The sequence below is a fragment of the Rhinatrema bivittatum genome, chromosome 2 (assembly GCF_901001135.1).
Source record: "Rhinatrema bivittatum chromosome 2, aRhiBiv1.1, whole genome shotgun sequence".
Classification (NCBI taxonomy): domain Eukaryota; kingdom Metazoa; phylum Chordata; class Amphibia; order Gymnophiona; family Rhinatrematidae; genus Rhinatrema; species Rhinatrema bivittatum.
In genome coordinates, this window is record NC_042616.1 from 296,979,655 (window position 1) to 297,002,200 (window position 22,546).

The 22,546-nt window shown below is 43.6% G+C and overlaps 1 protein-coding gene across 1 annotated transcript in view; it reads right to left on the bottom strand.

The window, feature by feature from the left end:
• Positions 1-22,546, bottom strand: part of LOC115086117 (protein pxr1-like) — a 131,446-nt gene that overhangs the window by 56,186 nt on the left and 52,714 nt on the right. The window contains exons 2-3 of the mRNA XM_029592638.1: positions 19,929-20,097; positions 13,661-13,708 (exon numbers count right to left, since the gene is read on the bottom strand). Coding sequence (XP_029448498.1) covers positions 13,661-13,708; positions 19,929-20,076 — 196 coding nt within the window. The 5' untranslated portion in view covers positions 20,077-20,097. The remainder of the gene's footprint in view (positions 1-13,660; positions 13,709-19,928; positions 20,098-22,546) is intronic.

Sequence of the window (22,546 nt, forward strand, 5' to 3'; positions counted from 1 at the left end):
TTAGCAAGGCAGCTTGGCATGTTGTTAGCCAAGCAGCCACGGGTTCGCTTCTCCTTCTGTATACTTCCCACAATCAGCAGTTATTCATTTTTACATGCCAGTCGTACAGTTTGGTTCCTATTTAGGGCTGAGCACAAAGAAAAAGGTGATTGCCCCAACCATATAATAATCAAAAACAATAAATGATGGGGCAATGAAATCTCAAATTGTCCAAAGTCTTTATCTTTGAAAAATATTTATTTGTAATTGCACAGGTGTGTCACGAAGAATTATGGGATTTACTGTAAATGTCGGTCCTTGTATAAAAATAATATGTAACTATTGTTTGTTTCACTCTATTTTTAGATTATTGGTCCCTCCCGATGCAGTTGTATGAAACACGGTCCGTGTCAGGAGACTGTGGAAATTTATAGTAAATCCCGTACATACACACTCTCACACACACACACACACACTCTCACACACACATACACACACACACACAATCTTTCTCACTCACTGGTACTCTCCCACTCCGGGCCTCTGCTTCAGTGTGCTAATGCCCTGCCTGGTCCTTATCTTATTCACTGCAGGCAGCAGGAGAGGAGGTGTTGATAGTTCTCCTGGGCCTTTCTTTGTGCACTGTGGTCAGCAGGAGAGGAGGTGTTGATGGTTCTCCTGGGCTTTTCTTTGTGCACTGTGGTCAGCAGGAGAGGAAGTTTTGATGGTTCTCCTGGGCCTTTCTTTGTGCACTGTGGTCAGCAGGAGAGGAAGTTTTGATGGTTCTCCTGGGCCTTTCTTTGTGCACTGTGGTCAGCAGGAGAAGAGGTGTTGATGGTTCTCCTGGGCCTTTCTTTGTGCACTGTGGTCAGCAGGAGAAGAGGTGTTGATGGTTCTCCTGGGCCTTTCTTTGTGCACTGTGGTCAGCAGGAGAAGAGGTGTTGATGGTTCTCCTGGGCCTTTCTTTGTGCACTGTGGTCAGCAGGAGGGGAGGTGTTGATGGTTCTCCTGGGCCTTTCTTTGTGCACCGTGGTCAGCAGGAGAGGAGGTGTTGACGGGCCCTTTGTCTTTTATTTGCTGCAGGGTAGGCAGGAGGGGAGATACCCAATGGCCCTGTTGGAATTTTTCTTGCATTCCATGGATGGGTAGGGAGGTGTTGACGGCCACGCTTGGCTTCTACTTGTGCGCTGTGGGTGAGAAGAGAGGTGCCAGTAGTCACTCGGCCTTTAATTGTACACTGTGGGAGGAAGGGAGGTGCTGGCAGCTGAAGAAGGAGACTCGGGGCACTGGCTGTTTGCTGCAGCAGGGAAAGGGGAAGTGTGCAGATAATATCTCCCTTGCAGTTTAGCACCACCTTAGGCTATGGATTGAAACCACAGCTCCTACAGGCTGGATAGGCGATGCGGGTGTCAGCAATGTAGCTGCTGCACTGGACTGGAGGGTTAAAATCTGGACAATTTCCAGACATTTTAGCCTTCCATTTGGCTTCCGGATACTGTCCAGAGAAAATACGGACAGCTGGCAACCCTATATTCTGTCCCATTGTTTCCTTAGACTGCAGGTTTGTTAGATATCACAACATGGTGTTAGGGATGTGACTTATTGATAGCATGTATCGCTACCAGCAACTTGAGAAACCAGCATTCAGAAGTTTACAGAAACAGACTGAAAGAACTGCAAGCAGGTCAGCTTTCTTGTACACGAGAAAGGGAAAATCTAGTCCTGAAAGGAGATGGAACAGAACCAATATTCACGGGGAACTTGGGAGAAAACTGGCACAGATGAGAGCCGAAATTGCAGTTGTATCTGACTTTGATGAAAGCAAATGCAGAGCCAGAAGACATGAAAAAAGAGTTAATGCCTCATAACATAAGGAGATGGAGACTTAGAAATATAAGCGTATGCAGAATTTGTATGCAGATCCAGGCAAAAAAATCTTGCTAGAGGCCTTGCAGGCATTTAGAAACAATTATTAACTAAAAAAGAACCCAGTGTTTGAAAGACACCAGTTCTGGACCCACAAGTTGAATGAGACAGTAAGTACTAAGAAGTTTGTAACATATAATATTTAAGGCAGAAGGCACAGAATTGTGAATTTGGAAATAGATAAGACAGTGCTGGGAGATAAAATTGTGTTCAGTTTTCTCTGACAGCAGATTAAAGAAGAGGATTCTGGAAAATCTCCAATTAACATCCAGGCTGTAAATATGTACAGAGCCAAGGAAATAACATAAAACATGCTAAGTCTGGAGAGCTCTTTGATATTCTCATACATGTGTTAGAGAAAGTGAAGACTCAAGCAAGGGCCAAAGCTAAGATAGATGAAAAAAGAGCCAGCAGCCCATAACTGTAGACAATGTGGGAAGATATGTCCAGCATATGGTGCCACATGCAGTGGGTATGGCCACTTTGCAAAACTGTGCAGAACAAAGTTGTCAGCTTGCACCAGGCAAGCCACAAAAACAATAAATACATTATTCACAGATGCAATTGCAAAAGACAACATGCACTCTCTAAAGGACAAAACTATAACGCATGGTAGGAAGACATAATTTGAGATAAAGTAGTGTCAATCAAATTGGATAGCAGTGCTGAGTCACTGTATCTAAAGACAGGACACTAATACATGGCTTGTTGCTTTTGCTGGGACACCTGTAAAGTCAACAGGAGGACTGAGGGGAGATATGATAGAAGTCTTTAAAATAATGAGTGGAATGGAATGAGTAAACGTTAATCAGTTGTTTACTCTTTCAAAACGTACAAAGACCAGGGGACACACAATGAAGTTATTAGGGAATACATTTAAAACTAATAAAAGAAAATATTTTTTTTACTCAACATATAATTAAGATCCGGAATTTGTTGCCAGAGGGTGTGGTGAAAGCTATTTGAGTAGCTGCATTTAGAAAAGGTTTGGACAAGATACTGGAGGAAATGTTCATTAATCATGATTAAGGTAGAGATGCAAAAAATCCACTGCTTATTCTTGGGATAAATAGTTTAGAATCTATCTACTCTTTGGGATCCTGCTAGGTACTTGTGACCATGCTTGGCCACTGTTGGAAACAGGATGCTGGGCTTGATGGACCTTTGGTCTGACCCAGTATGGCAAGTCTTATGTTCTTAGGAGTCATAACACAATTTCAGACTCCCTTCTGCACAGAGAACTTAAAAGTTCTTCATAACCAGTAACAATGAGTCACCATTGCATGGCAGGTATGCTTGCACTGCCAAGAATCTCATACATAGAGTACACATGTTACAGCTCAAAGTGCCAACAAGTAAAAAGGAGTTGAGAAGGACTCTCAGGCATTTGAAGGATTAGGCTGTTTTCATGGAGACAATATATTCATGCTAACTGATGTACCACCAGTGAATCATGGATGTAGAAAACTGCCTTATGCTACCATGGAAAAATTGGCCACCTAAAGATATCCAGAGTCATCAGCAAAGTGAAAGTGCCCACAGCATTGATCAATGCCTAGTAAAAACAGAAAAAAAGTCTGTGGATGTGTTTGGACCCTGGGAGACCTAAACAAAAAAACCCATAGCACTTTCATGTACTGAGAAAAACTGTGCACAGATGGGAAAATGAATTTCTAGCAATGGTCTTTCCCATGACTTAGTTTCACCAAGATGTTTTGGGTTCAATGTCAAAGTTCAATCAGATCACAAGCCGCTAGAAACCATATTAGAAAAGACAATTGGAAAGGCACCAGCACTGCTACAATGAATGCTCCTTCAGCTTCAAAATTATGCTATCCAGATCTGCTATACTCCTGGAAAAGACTTGCTTGTGGCAGATGCTGTACACTGTCTAGAGCTGCACTGGATGGTTCTAAAGACGATAGTGGGAATCCCATTCAAGAAAAAGTGATTTATGCTATGTCAGAATCTCTGAGTGAGGACTTACTTCAACTTCTCCAAGAAGCAACCTACTATAATAGGAAGCGATCTGACCTCAGAGCCCTACGTCTTAGTGAATGACTAAAGATGCTGGGATGAAGACAACCTAGCCTATAAGGCAGTAGTCTTGAGACTGGCCTACTAATGGCAGTTCAAAGGATCATCATACCAGAGGGAGCAAGCTTGATTCCCCATTGTTCTTAGGAAACAAAATTGCTTTAGCAAGCTTTGCAAGGGCTGTGCACACATAAACAAAACAAATAAAAAAAAGAAAGCAGATAAAAGGCAGTCTGTACCGTTCCCACCCCTCCCCAAAAAAAACCACTCCAGGTTTTTGCTCCCAATTCCTACACCCCTGGCAGACCAGGGCCAGTGCCATTGTTAATTTTACTGTACAAAATGGCACCAAACAGGCCCAGGCCTAGGCTGATGCCATTTTGCCTGGAAGAAAGGTAAAATGGTGCCGGCCTCTGTCCACTGGTGCCATTTTTAATTTGAGTATCAGTAAGGCAGGAGTGGCCAGAGATTGCTTGAGGCCCTTTAAGAATATTAGCTTGGTAAGAGGGCTAAGAGAGTTTGGGGGTTGGGGCTGGGATTGTGAGTGGGAGTTTAATTCCTAAAAATGAAACGAAGGAAAACTAATGAAATTTGCTTCATTTTTCGTTGCTTTTATTGTTAAAATTTCCCATTTTGTTTCAAAAGAATGCACATCCCTAAGCATTGCTAGGCTGAAAGCAGTGCTTGCCCAGTATAACATACTTAGAGAAATGATGAGTGATCAAATGCTTTTTTCCAGCCAGAAAGTAGGCAGTTTTGCAACAAAATGGGAGATCAAGCTCATGCACTAGCGCTGGTTATGCTCAGTCTAACGGACAAGCTGAGCAGATGATTCAGAGTGTGAAATACAAGTTACAAAAGATGCAATAGACCAGAACTGACCCCCATTTAGCACTATTGAGTCTGTGGATTATTCCCATTACAGGATTGAAATACTCACCAGCTCAGTTACTCATGAGTAAGACCCTGAGATCTGCAACGACTACTGGATTTAGCTTTTGAGCACAACAGCCCCTAAAGAGCTATGCTTATCGATCGAGTTCCCCTTATATCTGATCCCCTTGAGAAAAATTTAGTAACAGTCAAACTGGCAGGAATAGCTGGGGCAGATCTCATTAATAGCTTTGGCTCCCCAGGACTTAGAAAAATCCTTTCTAGGATTGCCACCAACCAATGTTACAATCCGGCAGAGGCCCCAAGAGTTGAGGCTTGGAACTAGATAGTTAACAGGCCACAAACTGATCCATTGACCCAGACACAACTCTAACCTCAGATGTAGAGGGATAAGATCTGATCTTCCCCTTTCTCTTGCCCATCAAAAAGACTAAGTTAGAATTTAATAAAAAGGAAATATTGAGCCAGTAAAGGGAAATGCCTGGAGTAGGATTTCAGGGCACCCTCAGCGGCTTGCTACTGCACCTCTATCTTGGGCTCTCCCCTATGCATGCATTCCTCTCATACACGAGCTGGACATATCTCCTTTCTATGAAATCAAATGTGTGCATGACATGTTCTGAAACTATGCAGTAGTTTTAAGCAACTGAAAATCCCCTTACCCACATACAGCTGATTTAGAAGATTTAATTCTAGTTTAATCCAAGCTAAGGCGACTAAGGGACCTGTTTAATGAGCTGCGCTATTGTGAACCAAACGGAAATAATTCCACACATTATTTCCTTGGCCTTAAATCAGGCACAACGTGGCTACCCTAATAAGCTGGGTCACATGCAAATGCATGCACATCAGCTCATTGGCATGGTAGTGAGTAACGCAGCTTGCAAAAAAATCTTCACGAGCTGCAGTATTTGTGGAAAATTAAACACACCACAAAGGGTGTAGGGAATTTGCCCCCGGGAGCATGGCCAGGCTAAGATGGCAGGCTAAGGTGGCTGGCTGTTCTCCCAGGGATGCTAAGCCCTGTAAAAGGCTTCCCACCCCTGTTTGATAAATCCCAGGTAGCTCAGAGGGCAAAGGGGCACTTGGAGACAGCCAGCATCATTTTACAAAATGACTCCAGTAGGAGAGGAACAAGTGGGATTGTTCCTGTTCCCTGAAGACTCCCAATACTTATGGGGTAATCTTGGGAGGTGTCCGTGGGGTGGTGACAGATGGGCCCATTCAGTGAAGGCATTACATTTTTTTTTAAAAGGGGCAAGGTTTAGAGGCAGGGGGTGTGGCTTCAACCCAGCTAATTTGTTTATACATTTATGAGCAGCTCAGGGGTCGGGAGACATAGGGGACTTGCCCCATGGACTAATAGAAATATGGGGATGGGGGCTTTTTCAGGGCTTTGCAGCCCTTTAAAAATTGGCAGCTCAAGATGGGGAGCCACCATCTCGTGCTGCCACGGCCGGGAACACACCGTGCTAATTTTAGTAAAACCTCCGGGACGTTTATTAAACTGCGGTACTCTGGCACTGCAGTTTAGTAAAATCTATGACGTTTTTGCCTGCGGTAAACATGCTGCTAAGCCTTGAAAATGTATCCTATACCATATTGTCCTGAATATAAAAGGGGTTATTGTTGGAATAATTTGCTTCTAGAATGTACTTAATCTTATATTCACAACCTAGCCCTCACATGGGAGAAGCGTTTCACAGATCTGTCCTGCCTGTGCCCAGCTGGGAGAGCAGGAAGTGAGATCCTGTCCAGGCCTGGCTGGGGAGGAAGGCACCAGCGCTCCACCCAGGGCCTTTGGGGAAAGGAAAAAAAAAAAAAACTTGCTTCTCGGGAATTGCCCATCCCACCAGAACCACTGCTGCTGTTGACTGCACCAATGTCTTTCTACCATATGGCCCCAATGTAAGGGGGCTACTATCTGCAATTATATACAAAAGTATTTCAGTTTGTGCTCAGACCAATGTGCTCTGTAATTCTAACATCACTTTCTGATTCATTGCTACAATCCTGAGCAAGAGAGAACAATGCACACGCTATATATAATTTGCTGGGTTACAGTATGACAATCTGCAAAAAAGGAGGAATAGCAGACTTTGACGCAGCCCACATTAATCTGTTACCGTACATACCACTAGGCACTTGCTTCAAACTGTAATTTATATTACACAAGTAAATGGCAGCAGAAATAAAACAGCACAAGCTTATTAAAGAGTTGGAACATGCACCGCATTCTGAGCAATTGGAGAGAGTAGGAATGTTTACTCTGGAAATGTGGCAGCCAAGGGGATAAAATATAATGACAACATACACACATTTGAAAGGACCCTATAGGGATTTAGTTAAAAAAAAAAAGTTCAAGAAAGCACTTAATAGTGCCAACCAGGGGGCACAAACTGAAGCTCGTTAAGGATAAATTCAATTTAAAATCAAGGGTTGGTTTTTTTCACAGTAAGATAATGTTCCAGATTAGCTTGCCTGAAAATGGAGCTGAAATATCTTCAGTGAAGGTCTTTCAGGCTAAGATAGAAACATAGAAACATAGAACATAGAAATGACGGCAGAAGAAGACCAAATGGCCCATCCAGTCTGCCCAGCAAGCTTCCCTCATTTCTTCTCTCATACTTATCTGTTTCTCTTAGCTCTTGGTTCTAATTCCCTTCCACCCCCACCATTAATGTAGAGAGCGGTGATGGAGCTGCATCCAAGTGAAATATCTAGCTTGAGTAGTTAGAGGTAGTAGGGGTAGTAACCGCCGCAATAAGCAAGCTACACCCATGCTTATTTGTTTTTACCCAGATTATGTTATACAGCCCTTATTGGTTGTTTATCTTCTCCCCTGCCGTTGAAGCAGGGAGCTATGCTGGATATGCGTGAGGTATCAGTTTTTTTCTTCTCCCCTGCCGTTGAAGCAGAGAGCTATGCTGGATATGCATTGAAAGTGAAGTATCAGGCACATTTGGTTTGGGGTAGTAACCGCCGTAACAAGCCAGCTACTCCCCGCTTTGTGAGTGTGAATCCTTTTTTCTTCTCCCCTGCCGTTTAAGCAGAGAGCTCTGCTGGATGTGTGAAGTAACAGTTTTTCTTTTCCCCTGCTGTTGAAGCAGAGAACTATGCTGGATATGCATTGAAGTGAAGTATAAGAATGGAGTGATCAAGCTATTTGAAAGGCATCAGGAATAGAGGAAGGTGGAGGTAGTAATTTGTAGGGATGTGAATCGTGTCCTCGATCGTCTTAACGATCGATTTCGGCTGGGAGGGGGAGGGAATCGTATTGTTGCCGTTTGGGGGGGTAAAATATCGTGAAAAATCGTGAAAAATCGTTAAAAAATCGAAAAATCGAAAAACCGGCACATTAAAACCCCCTAAAACCCACCCCCGACCCTTTAAATTAAATCCCCCACCCTCCCGAACCCCCCCCAAATAACTTAAATAACCTGCGGGTCCAGCGGCGGTCCGGAACGGCAGCGGTCCGGAACGGGCTCCTGCTCCTGCATCTTGTCGTCTTCGGCCGGCGCCATTTTCCAAAATGGCGCCGAAAAATGGCGGCGGCCATAGACGAAAAAGATTGGACGGCAGGAGGTCCTTCCGGACCCCCGCTGGACTTTTGGCAAGTCTCGTGGGGGTCAGGAGGCCCCCCACAAGCTGGCCAAAAGTTCCTGGAGGTCCAGCGGGGGTCAGGGAGCGATTTCCCGCCGCGAATCGTTTTCGTACGGAAAATGGCGCCGGCAGGAGATCGACTGCAGGAGGTCGTTCAGCGAGGCGCCGGAACCCTCGCTGAACGACCTCCTGCAGTCGATCTCCTGCCGGCGCCATTTTCCGTACGAAAACGATTCGCGGCGGGAAATCGCTCCCTGACCCCCGCTGGACCTCCAGGAACTTTTGGCCAGCTTGTGGGGGGCCTCCTGACCCCCACGAGACTTGCCAAAAGTCCAGCGGGGGTCCGGAAGGACCTCCTGCCGTCCAATCTTTTTCGTCTATGGCCGCCGCCATTTTTCGGCGCCATTTTGGAAAATGGCGCCGGCCGAAGACGACAAGATGCAGGAGCAGGAGCCCGTTCCGGACCGCTGCCGTTCCGGACCGCCGCTGGACCCGCAGGTTATTTAAGTTATTTGGGGGGGGTTCGGGAGGGTGGGGGATTTAATTTAAAGGGTCGGGGGTGGGTTTTAGGGGGTTTTAGTGTGCCGGCTCACGATTCTAACGATTTATAACGATAAATCGTTAGAATCTGTATTGTATTGTGTTCCGTAACGGTTTAAGACGATATTAAAATTATCGGACGATAATTTTAATCGTCCTAAAACGATTCACATCCCTAGTAATTTGGATATTTGGTTTGGGGTAGTAACCGCCGTAACAAGCCAGCTACTCCTGTCTTTGTGAGTGCAAATCCTTTTTTCCACATTTCCTCTTGCTGTTGAAGCTTAGAGTGATGTTGGAGTCACAGTAACCATGTGTATGTTTATTGAATAAGGGTATTGTCGCCAGGCAGTAGCCATCATTCTGGCGAGTCACCCACTCTTCATTGGCGGCCTCTTGACTTTATGGATCCACAGTGTTTATCCCACGCCCCTTTGAAGTCCTTCACAGTTCTGGTCTTCACCACTTCCTCCGGAAGGGCATTCCAGGCATCCACCACCCTCTCCGTGAAGAAATACTTCCTGACATTGGTTCTGAATCTTCCTCCCTGGAGCTTCAAATCGTGACCCCTGGTTCTGCTGATTTTTTTCTTATGGTAAAGGTTTGTCGTTGCCTTTGGATCATTAAAACCTTTCAAGTATCTGAAAGTCTGTATCATATCACCTCTGCTCCTCCTTTCCTCCAGGGTGTACATATTTAGATTCTTCAATCTCTCCTCGTACGTCATGCGATGAAGATCCTCCACCTTCCTGGTCGCCCTTCTCTGTACCGCTTCCATCTTGTCTTTGTCTTTTTGTAGATACGGTCTCCAGAACTGAACACAGTACTCCAGGTGAGGCCTCACCAAGGACCTGTACAAGGGAATAATCACTTCCCTTTTCTTACTCGATATTCCTCTCTCTATGCAGCCCAGCATTCTTCTGGCTTTTGCTATCGCCTTGTCGCACTGTTTCGCAGACTTCATATCATTAGACACTATCACCCCAAGGTCCCTCTCCTGCTCCGTGCACGTCAGCCTTTCCCCCCCATCGAATACAGTTCATTTGGATTTCCGCTCCCCATATGCATGACTTTGCACTTCTTGGCATTGAATCTCAGCTGCCATATCTTCGACCACTCTTCCAGTTTCCTTAGATCCCGTCTCATTCTCTCCACTCCTTCCGGCGTGTCCACTCTGTTGCAGATCTTAGTGTCATCCGCAAAAAGACAAACCTTACCTTCTATCCCGTCCGCAATGTCGCTCACAAAGATATTGAACAGGACCGGTCCCAACACCGATCCTTGCGGTACACCACTTAAAACCGCTCTCTCTTCAGAGAAGGTTCCGTTTACCGTCACACATTGTCTTCTGTCCGTCAACCAATTTGCAATCCAGGTCACCACCTTGTCACTCACTCCCAAGCTTCTCGTTTTATTCACCAGTCTCCTGTGCGGAACCGTATCAAAAGCTTTGCTGAAATCCAAGTATATGACATCGAGCGCTCTTCCTTGGTCCAATTCCTTGGTTACCCAGTCAAAAAAGTCAATCAGATTTGTCTGACAGGATCTTCCCCTGGTGAATCCATGTTGCCTCTGGTCCATCAATTCTCCGGACTGTAGATAGTTCACTATTCTCTCTTTCAGCAGAGACTCCATTACTTTTCCCACCACCGAAGTGAGGCTAACCGGCCTGTAGTTGCCAGCCTCCTCCCTGTTCCCACTCTTGTGAAGCGGGACCACCACCGCTCTTCTCCAGTCTCTCGGCACCACTCCCGTTTCTAGGGATCTATTGAACAGGTCACACAGCGGACCCGCCAGAACATCTCTGAGCTCCCTCAATATCCTTGGATGAATCCCATCAGGCCCCATGGCTTTGTCCACTTTCAGGTTCTTTAGCTCTTCCCACACATTTTCTACTGTAAAAGGATTTTCATCTATTCCACTTCCCTCCAGTTTCTTGTTGTGTAGAGATGGTCCTTCTCCAGGGTCTTCTTTAGTGAACACAGAGCTGAAGTATTCGTTTAATATTTCTGCCATTTCTTCGTCTGTCTCCACACATTGATCATTACCACCTTTCAATTTCACTATACCACTTTGGACCTTTCTCTTTTCGCTGATGTATCTGAAAAATGTTTTGTCACCATTTTTTATCTCCTTGGCAATCCTCTCTTCTGCTTGATTTTTTGCCAACTTGATTGTTTTCTTCGTCTCCCTCAGTTGATACAAATATTCTTCTTTGTGCTCCTCCCTTTGGGATCCTTTATATTTCTTGAATGCTGTTCTTTTAGCTTTAATTTTGTCAGCCACCTCCTTTGAGAACCAGATAGGTTTCAATTTTCTTTTGCTTTTCTTTATGTTTCTAACATATAGAGCAGTTGCCTTGGTGATTGCTCCTTTTAGATTGGTCCACTGCTGATCCACATCTCTCTCGTTCTCCCATCCTTTTAGTTCTTCCTCCAGGTACTTTCCCATTTCCTCAAAGTCTGTGTTTTTGAACTGTAAAACTCGGGTCTTTGTGGTTCTTTTCCCTATTCTATTAGTGATATTAAACCATACCGTTCGATGATCACTGCTGCTGAGGTGGGCGCCCACCTGGACATCTGAGACATTATCTGCATTATTGAGCAATAAGTCGAGTATAGCACCTTCTCTCGTGGGTTCCAACACCATTTGTTTGAACAAAGATACTTGCATGGCATCCATTATTGCTCTACTATTTTTAGTTTCTGCAGATGGGATTTTCCAGTCTACATCTGGCATATTAAAGTCACCCACGATCACCACTTCTCCCTTCTTACCTATTTTATGGATGTCTTCAATCAGATCTCTGTCCAGCTCTTCCTTTTGGTTTGGAGGCCTGTAAACCACTCCAATATAAATGGACACTCCGTCATCTTTTTTTAGGTCGACCCATAGAGCTTCTTCTTTACCCCAACTTCCTTGTAGCTCAGATGTTTGGATGTTGTTTCTGACATAAAGAGCCACACCTCCCCCTTTTCTATCCTCTCTGTCCTTCCTTAACAAGTTGTAGCCTGGTATTGTTGTATCCCATTCATGAGATTCTGTGAACCATGTTTCTGTGATAGCAACAATGTCCAATTCTGCCTCAGCCATTAGGGCCTGCAGATCTGGGATTTTATTTCCCAAACTATGAGCATTTGTGGTCATAGCCTTCCAGGTACTCTCTTTAAGGTTATTGCTTTTCCTGGACTCCTGATGAGATATTAGTTGAGATTTGTTATTCACTTTACTCTTTCTGTTTGTAGTTGTGCCACTGTTGACAGAGTTATCCATCTCAATTAGATTTTTCTTTTGGTTATGGATCTTGAAATACTGCATGCATTGTGTTTTTTCTCTCTTTTCTGGTAATACTGCAATGTTTTTCTCAAGAACTTCCTCAGTTTTTAATATAGAGAGGGCTTGTTCTTTTTGCATTTGGTACATTGTGTGTCTCCTTATCACAGGTCTAATTCTACCAGAGCCCACTGTAATCCTGGATTGTAAAGAATTTCTTAATGACCTGTTTGAGTGGGAGGGTGTACCTGTTGGCTGCCCATCTGTCAAGAATGGGTGACTGTGGGTCCTACCTGAGCCTAATGGATCTCCTTTTCTTGACTCCTGGTTTTTCTGTGATATTGGGGAATTATTATCTGTGTAATGCAATGTGGGTGTAATACTTTTAATTGAAGCTAATTGAGCTTTTATCTCAGTCAACTCCATTTTCAAGGAAGAGAGTTGTGCACAAATTGGGCAAGCTCCAAGTTTCCAGATGCTTTCCCTCAGAATAAAGGCTCTACAGCAGTTACATTGGATAGTCCTCATCTTGGTAGTTTGTGATTTGTATTTCCTTGACTGTTACCAATGTACTAATTTATCTCGCTGCCAATGGGAAGTTAGGCAGTCTTTATTAGAAAACAAGCCCCAGGGGTGGGTGGGTAGAGGGGTAGGGAGGGAGGAAGTCAAACAGTTTAGCCTGGGACAAGCTGGGTAAAGTAGGGCACTTCTGGACTGTTGCCTTTGCTTTTGGTCAATTGTTTTAAAAGACAGTCTTTATGCCCCAATTTTTTAGTTTGAACCGATGTTTTGTGCCAACTAACTCCAAGGGAGAGTTTAAAAGGTGTTTTAAAAGCTGGAGAGCTGTCTACTTGGAGGTTTCTTTTTTTGGTTTTTTTTTTTTTTTTTTTTCCTTCTAGCTTTATTCAAACAGCAAATCAACTTACTAGATTAATAACTTACTATAAAGAGATGAAACACAGACTATAAAGAAAATTAAAAACAGACAGGAATAATCACAGAACCTTTCTACAGTAATAGTAATTACTTTCTACAGTAATAGTAATAACTAAAAGATGAAGCCCTTTTGGATGGCTACAAGATACTGAACAGAAGGACATATGACCAGCATAATCCACAGATTAAAGTATGCACTTGGAAGACTGGATATTAAGGATGTGTCCCTTCCTACTCTCCTCACCCTGTCACCGACTGTGTATTGTATTATATACAGGATGTTGGATATCGCTGATCCATGTGCATGAAACCAAATATATTTAATATAATAATGATCAGTGTAGTACAGCTCGAAATCTTTGGATAGATTACTAAAACTGCAAGGCAATAATAAAGACAGAGAAAAAAGAAAACTGGCATTGTACTGTAATATATACAAGGGATGTGGAAGATGTGATTGACCTTCACTTACCATCACTTGTCGAATCGCTTTCCAATTCTCCGTCAACTTCAATGCCAACTGCAAGGAAACAAAGCACGATAGAACAAATGCACCTGCTTTCTCAGACTTCTCACTAATTCAGTTTTGATATATGTTGCAAAAACAACCTTTCAGCTCTCCTTTTTTTTTTTTTTAACTCGCTTTAAATTTTGAGCAATCCAGGCTTAGACTCTGCAATGATGTTTACACCGAACATAGACTGTACCTTATTTTCAGTTCAACAAAAACTCACTTTCAGCTCTTTTACGCACCGAGTTATGCAGTCCATATATTTTTGTTACTTTCAATCACTTTTTTTCAATGAAATACATAATATGCATTCACTCTAAATTTTTACACCTTTTTGAATAAGACAGCAACAGTCAGATTGGCTCAAATTTATATAACAGTGCCATGAAGAAAAAATGCTTTCATACTAACCGTCCTCCATGATGATTTCCAATGGACTTTTACTCTTTTTCCCCATAATTGATTTTCTTGCCTTCTTTCCCAAGTAAAACAGAATCTGTTATTATGTCCAAAACACCTCCTTCAGGTACCAACAGGAAAATATAACTTCAAAGGAATGGAGCTTCTCCCCCTTACTTTTGTTATCTGCAGAAATACGTTGGAACTTCCAGGCTGAGTCTGAGAGGGAGGAAACAGCGAATCTATACTAGGAAAAGGACAATCTGCTCTACTCCCTTCTTTCCCTGTGTGGAAAGCACCTGTGGGCATTGTGTTACACTGCATATCATTTAAATATGAAGGAAAGCCCATTCAGTGGATGCAATAAGGCTCAGGTAACAGGCAGATACAATTAGCTTTGATAAGCATCAACAGTGTAATCTCATTGTTAGAGTGAGCTACAATCTATCCAGGAAGGTTAGGGCAGGAAGAAAAGGAGGAGGAATGGGACTATATATTTATACTGACGTAATATACAGATCTGGTGCTTACCAATGAGAAGAGTATTTCTAATGCCATAGTGACTGATCACCTGGGATCCAGTGATCGCTGAATGGCGTGGTTCAAGATTAGAATGCAGGCAGTGAAGTTTCATTCAACGGCGAGGGTCCTAAACTTCAGGAAAACTAATTTTGTTAAAACGGGGGAGTACTTCAAGGAGCCGTTAGATGGTTGGGGAAATCTAGGGGAAGCAGAAGAGAAATGGGCCAAACTAAAAGAAGATATTTTGTTAGAAAAGTAAATACAGGAAAGAGAAAAAAGGGGCCACTATAGTTTTCTAAATAAGTAACTGAAAAGATAAGGGAGAAAAGGTTAGCATTCAAGAGATCACAGAAACAAGAAGGCAGGAAAGAATATCTGAAAAAGTTATGAGAAGCTGGGAAAGTAGTCAGGATAACACATGCCAATGGGAGAAAAAATAGCAAATACAGTAGAATGAGGGGACAAGACATTTTTTAATATATATGTTATAGTGATAGAAGGGGAGCAAAAGTGGCATTGTGAAACTCAGAGGTGAAAGGAAGGAATTTGTAGAAGCTGACAAAAAAAAAAAAAGCAAATTTTGCTTAACAAATATTTCTGTTCAGTGTTCACTGAGGAACAACCATGAATAGGACCACAGAAAATTGATCCAAATAGGATTGTGAGAGAGATAAACCTCAAATGATTTTCAGAAGACTGTGTTCATAAGGAGCTGCTAAGCCAAAAGTAGATAAAGAGATGGGGGCTGGATGAGATGCACCTCAGTATTTTGAGCAAACTTAGAGAAGTTCTGGCAGCTCTGCTAGCTGACCTTTTCAGTTCTTCTTTAGAGTCAGGAGTACTTCTGGGGGCATCCAGACAGACAAATGTAGGTCCTCTTCACAAAAGTTGAAGTAAGGAGGATGCTGGGAACTTCAGGATGCTTAGTCTGACCTCAGTGGTGAGTCAATTAATGGAAGTGCTGATAAAACAGAGGATAGAGCAGTTTCTGGAATCCAGAGGATTACAAGATCCAAAGAAGCATGGTTTATACCAAAGGTAGATCGTGTCAGACAAATCTTAGCAATTTCCTTGGGAGACCAGAGACCTGGATAAGGGGAAAGCACTAGATGCAGTGTACTTGGATTTCAGAAAGGCCTTTGACATAGTTCCGCATAGATGATTTTGATTTGTAAATAGACTGACTTCACATGCTATGGCCCATAAAGTGACCTAGAATCTGGTTGAGTGGGAAGTGCCAAAGGGTAATGGTAAATGGACATCACTCTGTTAGTATTGTTGTGCCACAGGGATCAATCCTTGGACCAGTTCTTTTCAAAATGTTTGTATGCGATATTGTAGAAGGACTATCTGAAAATGTTTGTCTAAAATTTCCAACAGAGTAGACACCCAGGAAGTTATGGAAAACACGAGGAGGGATCTAGTGAAGCTTGAGGCATGAACAAGAGTGTGGAAGCTAAGATTTAACATTAAAAAATGCAGAGTCGTGCATTTGGACTTGCAAAAACTCAAAAGAGCAGTACAGTACAGGGGTTGACATTCTTCTACAGACAAAACAAGAGCGGGATCTGGAGATGATCATATCTGATGATCTCAAAGGAGTCAAGTGTAGAAGGCAATGGTAAAAGCCAGAAAGATGCTTGGGTGCATAGGGAGAGGAAAAGTCAGCAGAAAAACAGAGGTGATGTTGCCCCTGTATAAGTCCCTGGTGAGATCTTATTTGGAATACTGTGTAGAATTCTGGAGACCGCACCTTCAGAAGGATATAAACCACATAGCGGTCCAAAGAGTGGCTACTAAAATGGTCAGTGGTCTTCATTATAAAGCATATAGGTTCAGACTTAAAGATCTAAACATGTATATCCTAGAGAAAAGGCACGATATGAAAGAGAAATGTAAATACCTCCAAGGTCTCAATGCACAGGAGGTTCTAAATGAGGGAGTTTACAATGAGAGTGAAAAGGTGTAGACTCAGGAGTAATCTAAATATTTCTGTACAGAGAGGGTGGTGGATGCATAGAATAGTCCTCCAGTGGAAGTGGAGGAGTTAAGGACAGTATCTGAATTCAAGAAAGCATAGAACAAATACAGAGAATCTCTGAGGGAGTGGGAAAGATTATAGAGCTGAGCAATTTTGTGAATGAGCAGACAAGAAGGGCCACATGGTCATGTTATAATCATTGTTTGTTATACCATTTTCACTTCCCACAATATTTGTTTTATACATTCTTCTATAGACTCTCTTCTGGTGTTATCTTGGAAAACTGGGGTCATACTTACTCAGCCCCTGTACATATTCACAAAATCTATGCAGCCTCAGGGCGAGGATTCTTCAAAAGGGGAAGAGGGGATGGAGAATAAACGCAGGGCCCAGACACAAGGTGGTGGTGGTGGTGGTTGGGGGGGGGGGGGGGGGTTTGACGCTTCCTGTGGGTGCTTTATCAGTGGGTGTAGGGTGGATAGTTGTAGGTACCTAAAATAAAAAGGCTGGACACTGGCCGGATGTTCCAAACTTAAACTTTACTGCAGATCTTCCAAAGTCATTCATTGGCACCAGACACATTTGATTGTAGTTACATCCATGTTCAAAAATCATTCTTAAACTGCTGCTATCGGCGCATGTATCCCACAGTTCTGGGCCCTGAGATATTCTTACTCTCCTGGAACTATAAATCCTTCGGGTGAGTGGGGGTATCCCTTCCCCAATAATACCTGAAATTGAAATGCACTTCAAAATCCCAGCCACTTTCTTTTCTCCCAGGGTAGATACTCAGGGGGGGGGGGGGGGGTGTCTCAAGTTGAACAAACCACTCTTACTCACAGTTCTTCTTTCCATATAGTACATTCAGATTTTTCAGGCTGAAATATTCGCACAGCAAGGAAAAGCTCAGTGCTTCTCCTTTCCCCAAATACTGGGCAGGAAAGTTGGCAGCATAACCCTCCTCCCAACCAAAAAGGCAAAATCTCCCAAAATACCAAAAAAAAGGGCTTTCTAGTGATGAGTCACCCTTGTCCATCTACTGGGTATGAGTATGAAATGGGAGCAGCAGATCTTCCAGAGCCAGAACCAGGGATTCACAAATGAAAAACTCCAGAAATTAATCCCATAAATCCTTTTACTCAAAACTGCAGAAAACCCTATGAGACAGATTGTATACTGGAAAGCTAACTGCCTCCTTCCTAGTATTCTGTGCTACCAGGACAGAGAAGCCTAGCTCCCAGAAACAGAGGAAAAATCACAGCAGCAAAATAGCTCCTACTCTGTCAAACGCAGCTCAAAATGGCACACCAGCCTCTGGCTTTGACTGCTTTTATGCAAACAGGAGCTCACCATTCCAGCAATCTCGCAGGGGATGCTGTTATGAAATGGTATGTTCCTCTCCTATATCCTACCCCGTGTCTTAAGCTTAGGGCCATCTAGTGGTGCTACCAAGTGGTCACCACAAAAAGCCTTCACTGGCAACTAAGCATCCAGCCCAGCTGATAGCAGATGGACCGGAAAGCTCCAAGGATTTTTCTTTATCAGCAGGCTGATATTTCACCCTGCCATCTTTTCATTTCCTTCTCTACTCGGATGTTACAGAAGCAATCCCCGGCCTTTACAGTGACTTCTGTTTTCTTTTAAATCCAAGGAAAACAAGTTAAGCCATGCAGTTAAATCTCCCTCATGAGTCATGAGTGACACATGGAATGGTTCTCAGGGCTGTTTGCTTTTCTCTCTTTGGTGCTTCTAACCTTCACTGGCTCCCTGAGCAGGAGACAGGTCTTTCTCAGTTTTGGGTTTCCTGTCTGACAGTTATTAGGGGTATTTCTAGTTAACTCAAACACCAGCTTTTTACTTTGAAATCAGTTCCCACTACAGGTCTCACATATTATGTTGTCATTCTAAGCAATCTTCATGATACAAGTCAATGGTTTTTTTGTTGCCGGAGGCCCCTAAAAATTGTGCCAGTGTCTCCAGGCATTTTATGGTTCTGAGCAGAGATTTAAAAAACCCATTTGATATATATATATATATAGCTACATCTTCCAGGATTTGAGAGGGGAGAGGGGGGCAGTAAAGGATACATTTGCATCCCCAGTATAATGCCTAACACTTTTTGATCCAATCATAGATAATTGCATTTGACATAATACATGGGGAGGGCAATAATAACAGGTACTGTAATGACTTTGGAAATAGCATCCTTGATTATTTTCAGTGTCCCTAACCTCCCATGATAACCCTGCCATGGGAAAAATCACATCAGTAGCTTGTTGCTGCATATTTCACAACCTGCCATGGAATCACATTTCTGAAAGCTTTCACACCCCTTAATTCAATCTTTTGAAGAAAGCTGCAAGGTGCCTGCCTTCAGCCTCTGCTTCTGCTCTCCTTATAAACAGCCTGCTGGGAAACCTCTCCTTCTGTTGCCACCCCATCCCACTTCCAACTGTCCTGAAGTAAACAGGAGGGTGAGGGGCAGGACTTCATTTGTGTGGGAACTGCCTGGAACGCAGTTGCACCTTTTCTTTCGGCGTTAAGAGGCAGAGCGGGAGAGGTGTGCTACTCCAGCCCCACCAAACCCCCAGGCAGCCTACAGAGAAGAATTAGGGAAGGGGCGAGCCTGGAGCAGACAGCAGCCAGCTCGGGTGCGAGGGGACATCCCAGGCTCATTGAGGGACCTGTTCTTTAAAGGTTCATGGGGGTGCAGCAGGGGAGGGGTTCCTGGAGTGCAGAGGGGTGGGAGGATGGAAAAGGGGGCCCTGGAACCACTTATTTTTAATTTAAGAACCTTGGGTCCTGAGGGGGTAGGAGGGTCTGAAACCACTTATTTTATATTTTTGAGCACATGTGGGGGGGGGGGGGCATTGTTGCAGTGGTACGTTAATCTATTTGTTTTACTTTTGGGCAGTCAGGGCCACCTCTGGTGGCAGCCCTGCATTGAGCCAAGTGTCAGAACTGACTCCCACTCAAACTTTTCTTGAGCGCAGGGTTTTGTTTTGTTGGTTTTTTTTTTGCTGGCCCTTTAAGGTGATGGCGGTACCTTGAAGTTGGGACAGTCATCACGTTAAAGGACCACTCATTGTGTTCTTTTGTCCTGCGAGACAAATGAATACACCATAGAGTCGAGATATTTTTGGGGGGAGAGGCCCCCTGCGAAAATACATCATGGCTTCGTGGCTCTAAGCCATAGTTTTCTTTTGATTATTATTGCAAACCCCATGGGTAATAGTACCCATGCAGTTTGCACCAATCTTACTCTTTTAGTACCAATATCAAGCATCAAGAACACCACTATAGCAAAAGTACATACATGTGTATTACCTGAAAGTTTTCCCAGCTGCCAGACCATTGGTAATCTTGTAATGGATAAAGAAAGGATTTCTTTCTGTTTTGCCAAGCCCTGGGAATGATAGGGTTCAGGTACACCGACCTTCTTAAAGGGCTGATTCATCATTCTGTGGGATCTCATGGGATATAAACCAAAAATCCACTAAAGAGGCAGGCAAAGAGTTGCATATCAGAGAGCCAGCAAAAAAAAAAAAAGAGAGATAAGTCAGATTTACAACTAGTGAATTCCTGCAATCAAATTGCTTGAAAGTTAAGGCCAAATAGAATTGATAAAATAACACTCAGCAACCAGTCACTTACAAGCTCACATCCGATTTTATGAAATGCAAAAACCGTGTCCAAAACTGCTTCTTTTGAATGAACTAATTTATTTCAGTGCTACCTTCACCACGAGGCAAAGCTTTTACCTTAACTGCTCCTTTAGTGTGCTATACATGCCATTTTTGAAAATGAAACATGTAAAAGCTCCCAAATATTTAAAAAAAAAAAAAAACCAGGCTAATGTACCATCTACCCACCAGAAATAAATAGATGGCAGAGACCCAGACAAATCCGAGCATGTGATGATCTTAAAAACCATAAAACATATGGCTCCAATTCACAACAAACAATACAGACGAGTGAGGCACCAGATCTGGTTCTCCCTGATATTTGCTGTGCCAGAGTGAGTGGGACACCATTAGTCAGGATCAGTGTGTGTATAATTGACTCATCTGAGTACAGGCATTTTGCCCAGCCTGAAGTATCATGTTTACAAGACATTTCTTTAATTTTTCGAGTCCAGAATGCAAGCATGCCTAACCATTATTCACACCAGCCCTCTAGAATACATAATTGAGTGTCAACATTCATTTTTGACCATGGGAATTTAAAAACCTATGATGCCATTGATGCTGTGCTTCCTTGCTAATACATGAAAACAGTCATGATGTTTTGTGTTAAATTGGCCACAGGGATGTTAATAACACATGTCACAGCTCTGAGAGCAGATGGCTTTTTGGGCAAGCATAGGACTTGGAACATTAGGAAGAACTCAGTGCTAACAAAATGAGAGAAACTGTAGCTTTCTACCATGCAATTGTAAACATGTTTTCCTCTATTTCTTACAGATAAAAATCACATTTAATATTTACTTTTTTATTGCTGCAGATCATTTATTGCACACAATTCTTTTAATTAGAAATTCAGGCTATGATAAACTTGGTAGCGATAATTTTCAAAGTTATGTGAGTAAAAATTAGTATTATATGCATGTAAGTAGGCTGTACTCGCATAACCACTATTTTAGAAAAGTCAGAAGGGTGTGCATATTTTACACTTCACACGCACATATATCTGCATAAAAAAGGCAGTCTAGTAGCAATCCCGGGTAGGGCCAACAGCTAAGCAATGAAGTTGCTATTTTAAAAGACACTCATGCACAACTTACTTGTGTAATTATATACCTGCTAATTAGCTTGCTTACATGATATCAGACTTGTTTATTGTGTAGTATTGGCTAGGCAGGAGGTCCTGCCAATCTGAAGGAAGTTCAGGCTGAAGAATGAAGAGGCTCTTGATGACCTGGAAAAGGACTGCGCTTAACCAGTGGAGTGATTGGTAAACTGGTCATTTCAATCCCACACGCATGTTTTAAAATATACCAAATTCTCAAGTTAATTTTCAAAGGGTCACGCGTGTAAGTAACAGGGGTTCTGCACATGGCTCAGCCTTGTGCGTGCTGTGAATATTTTCAGAAGAGCCCTGCCACGCGCGTAACCCCATGATGCTCAAACAAAGGGGGGGGGGGTGCTGGGGGGGGGCGTGATCTGGGCAGGAATGAGGGGGGCTGGGGGTGGGCTGGGACTGTCCCGGGGTAGCATGTGCCGATAGCCGGCTGGTGGGTGGAGATTACTTTGGCTCCAGATGAGCAGCAATCAATCAAACAAAAAATAAGTGAGTAGCTAGGAAGGGGTTAGGGGTAGAGATGTGAATCGTGTCCTTGATCGTCTTAACGATCGATTTCGGCTGGGAGGGGGAGGGAATCGTATTGTTGCCGTTTGGGTGTGTAAACTATCGTGAAAAATCGTTAAAATCGTGAGCCGGCACACTAAACCCCCCTAAAACCCACCCGACCCTTTAAATTAAATCCCCCCCCCTCCCGAACCCCCCCCCCCCCCAAATGCTTTAAATTACCTGGGGATCCGGCGGTGGTCTAGAACGGCGACGGTCTGGAACGGCCCCCTCAATAGAATCGTGTTGTCTTCAGCCGGCGCCATTTTTCAAAATGGCCGCCGCAAAATGGCGGCGGCCATAGACAAAAACGATTCAACGCAGGAGGTCGTTCCGGACCCCCGCTGGACTTTTGGCAAGTCTTGTGGGGGTCAGGAGGCCCCCCCAAGCTGGCCAAAATTTTCCTGGGAGTCCAGCGGGGTTCCGGGAGCGATTTCTTGCCCCGAATCGTTTTCGTACGGAAAATGGCGCCGGCAGGAGTTCGACTGCAGGAGGTCATTCAGCGGGGGTTCCGGACCGCTACTACTGTCATTGCCCGTGGGCTTTTAAAAATTCTCCCCCCTGTGCATGGAGGAGGTCATCCGCCCGCACATGCGTGC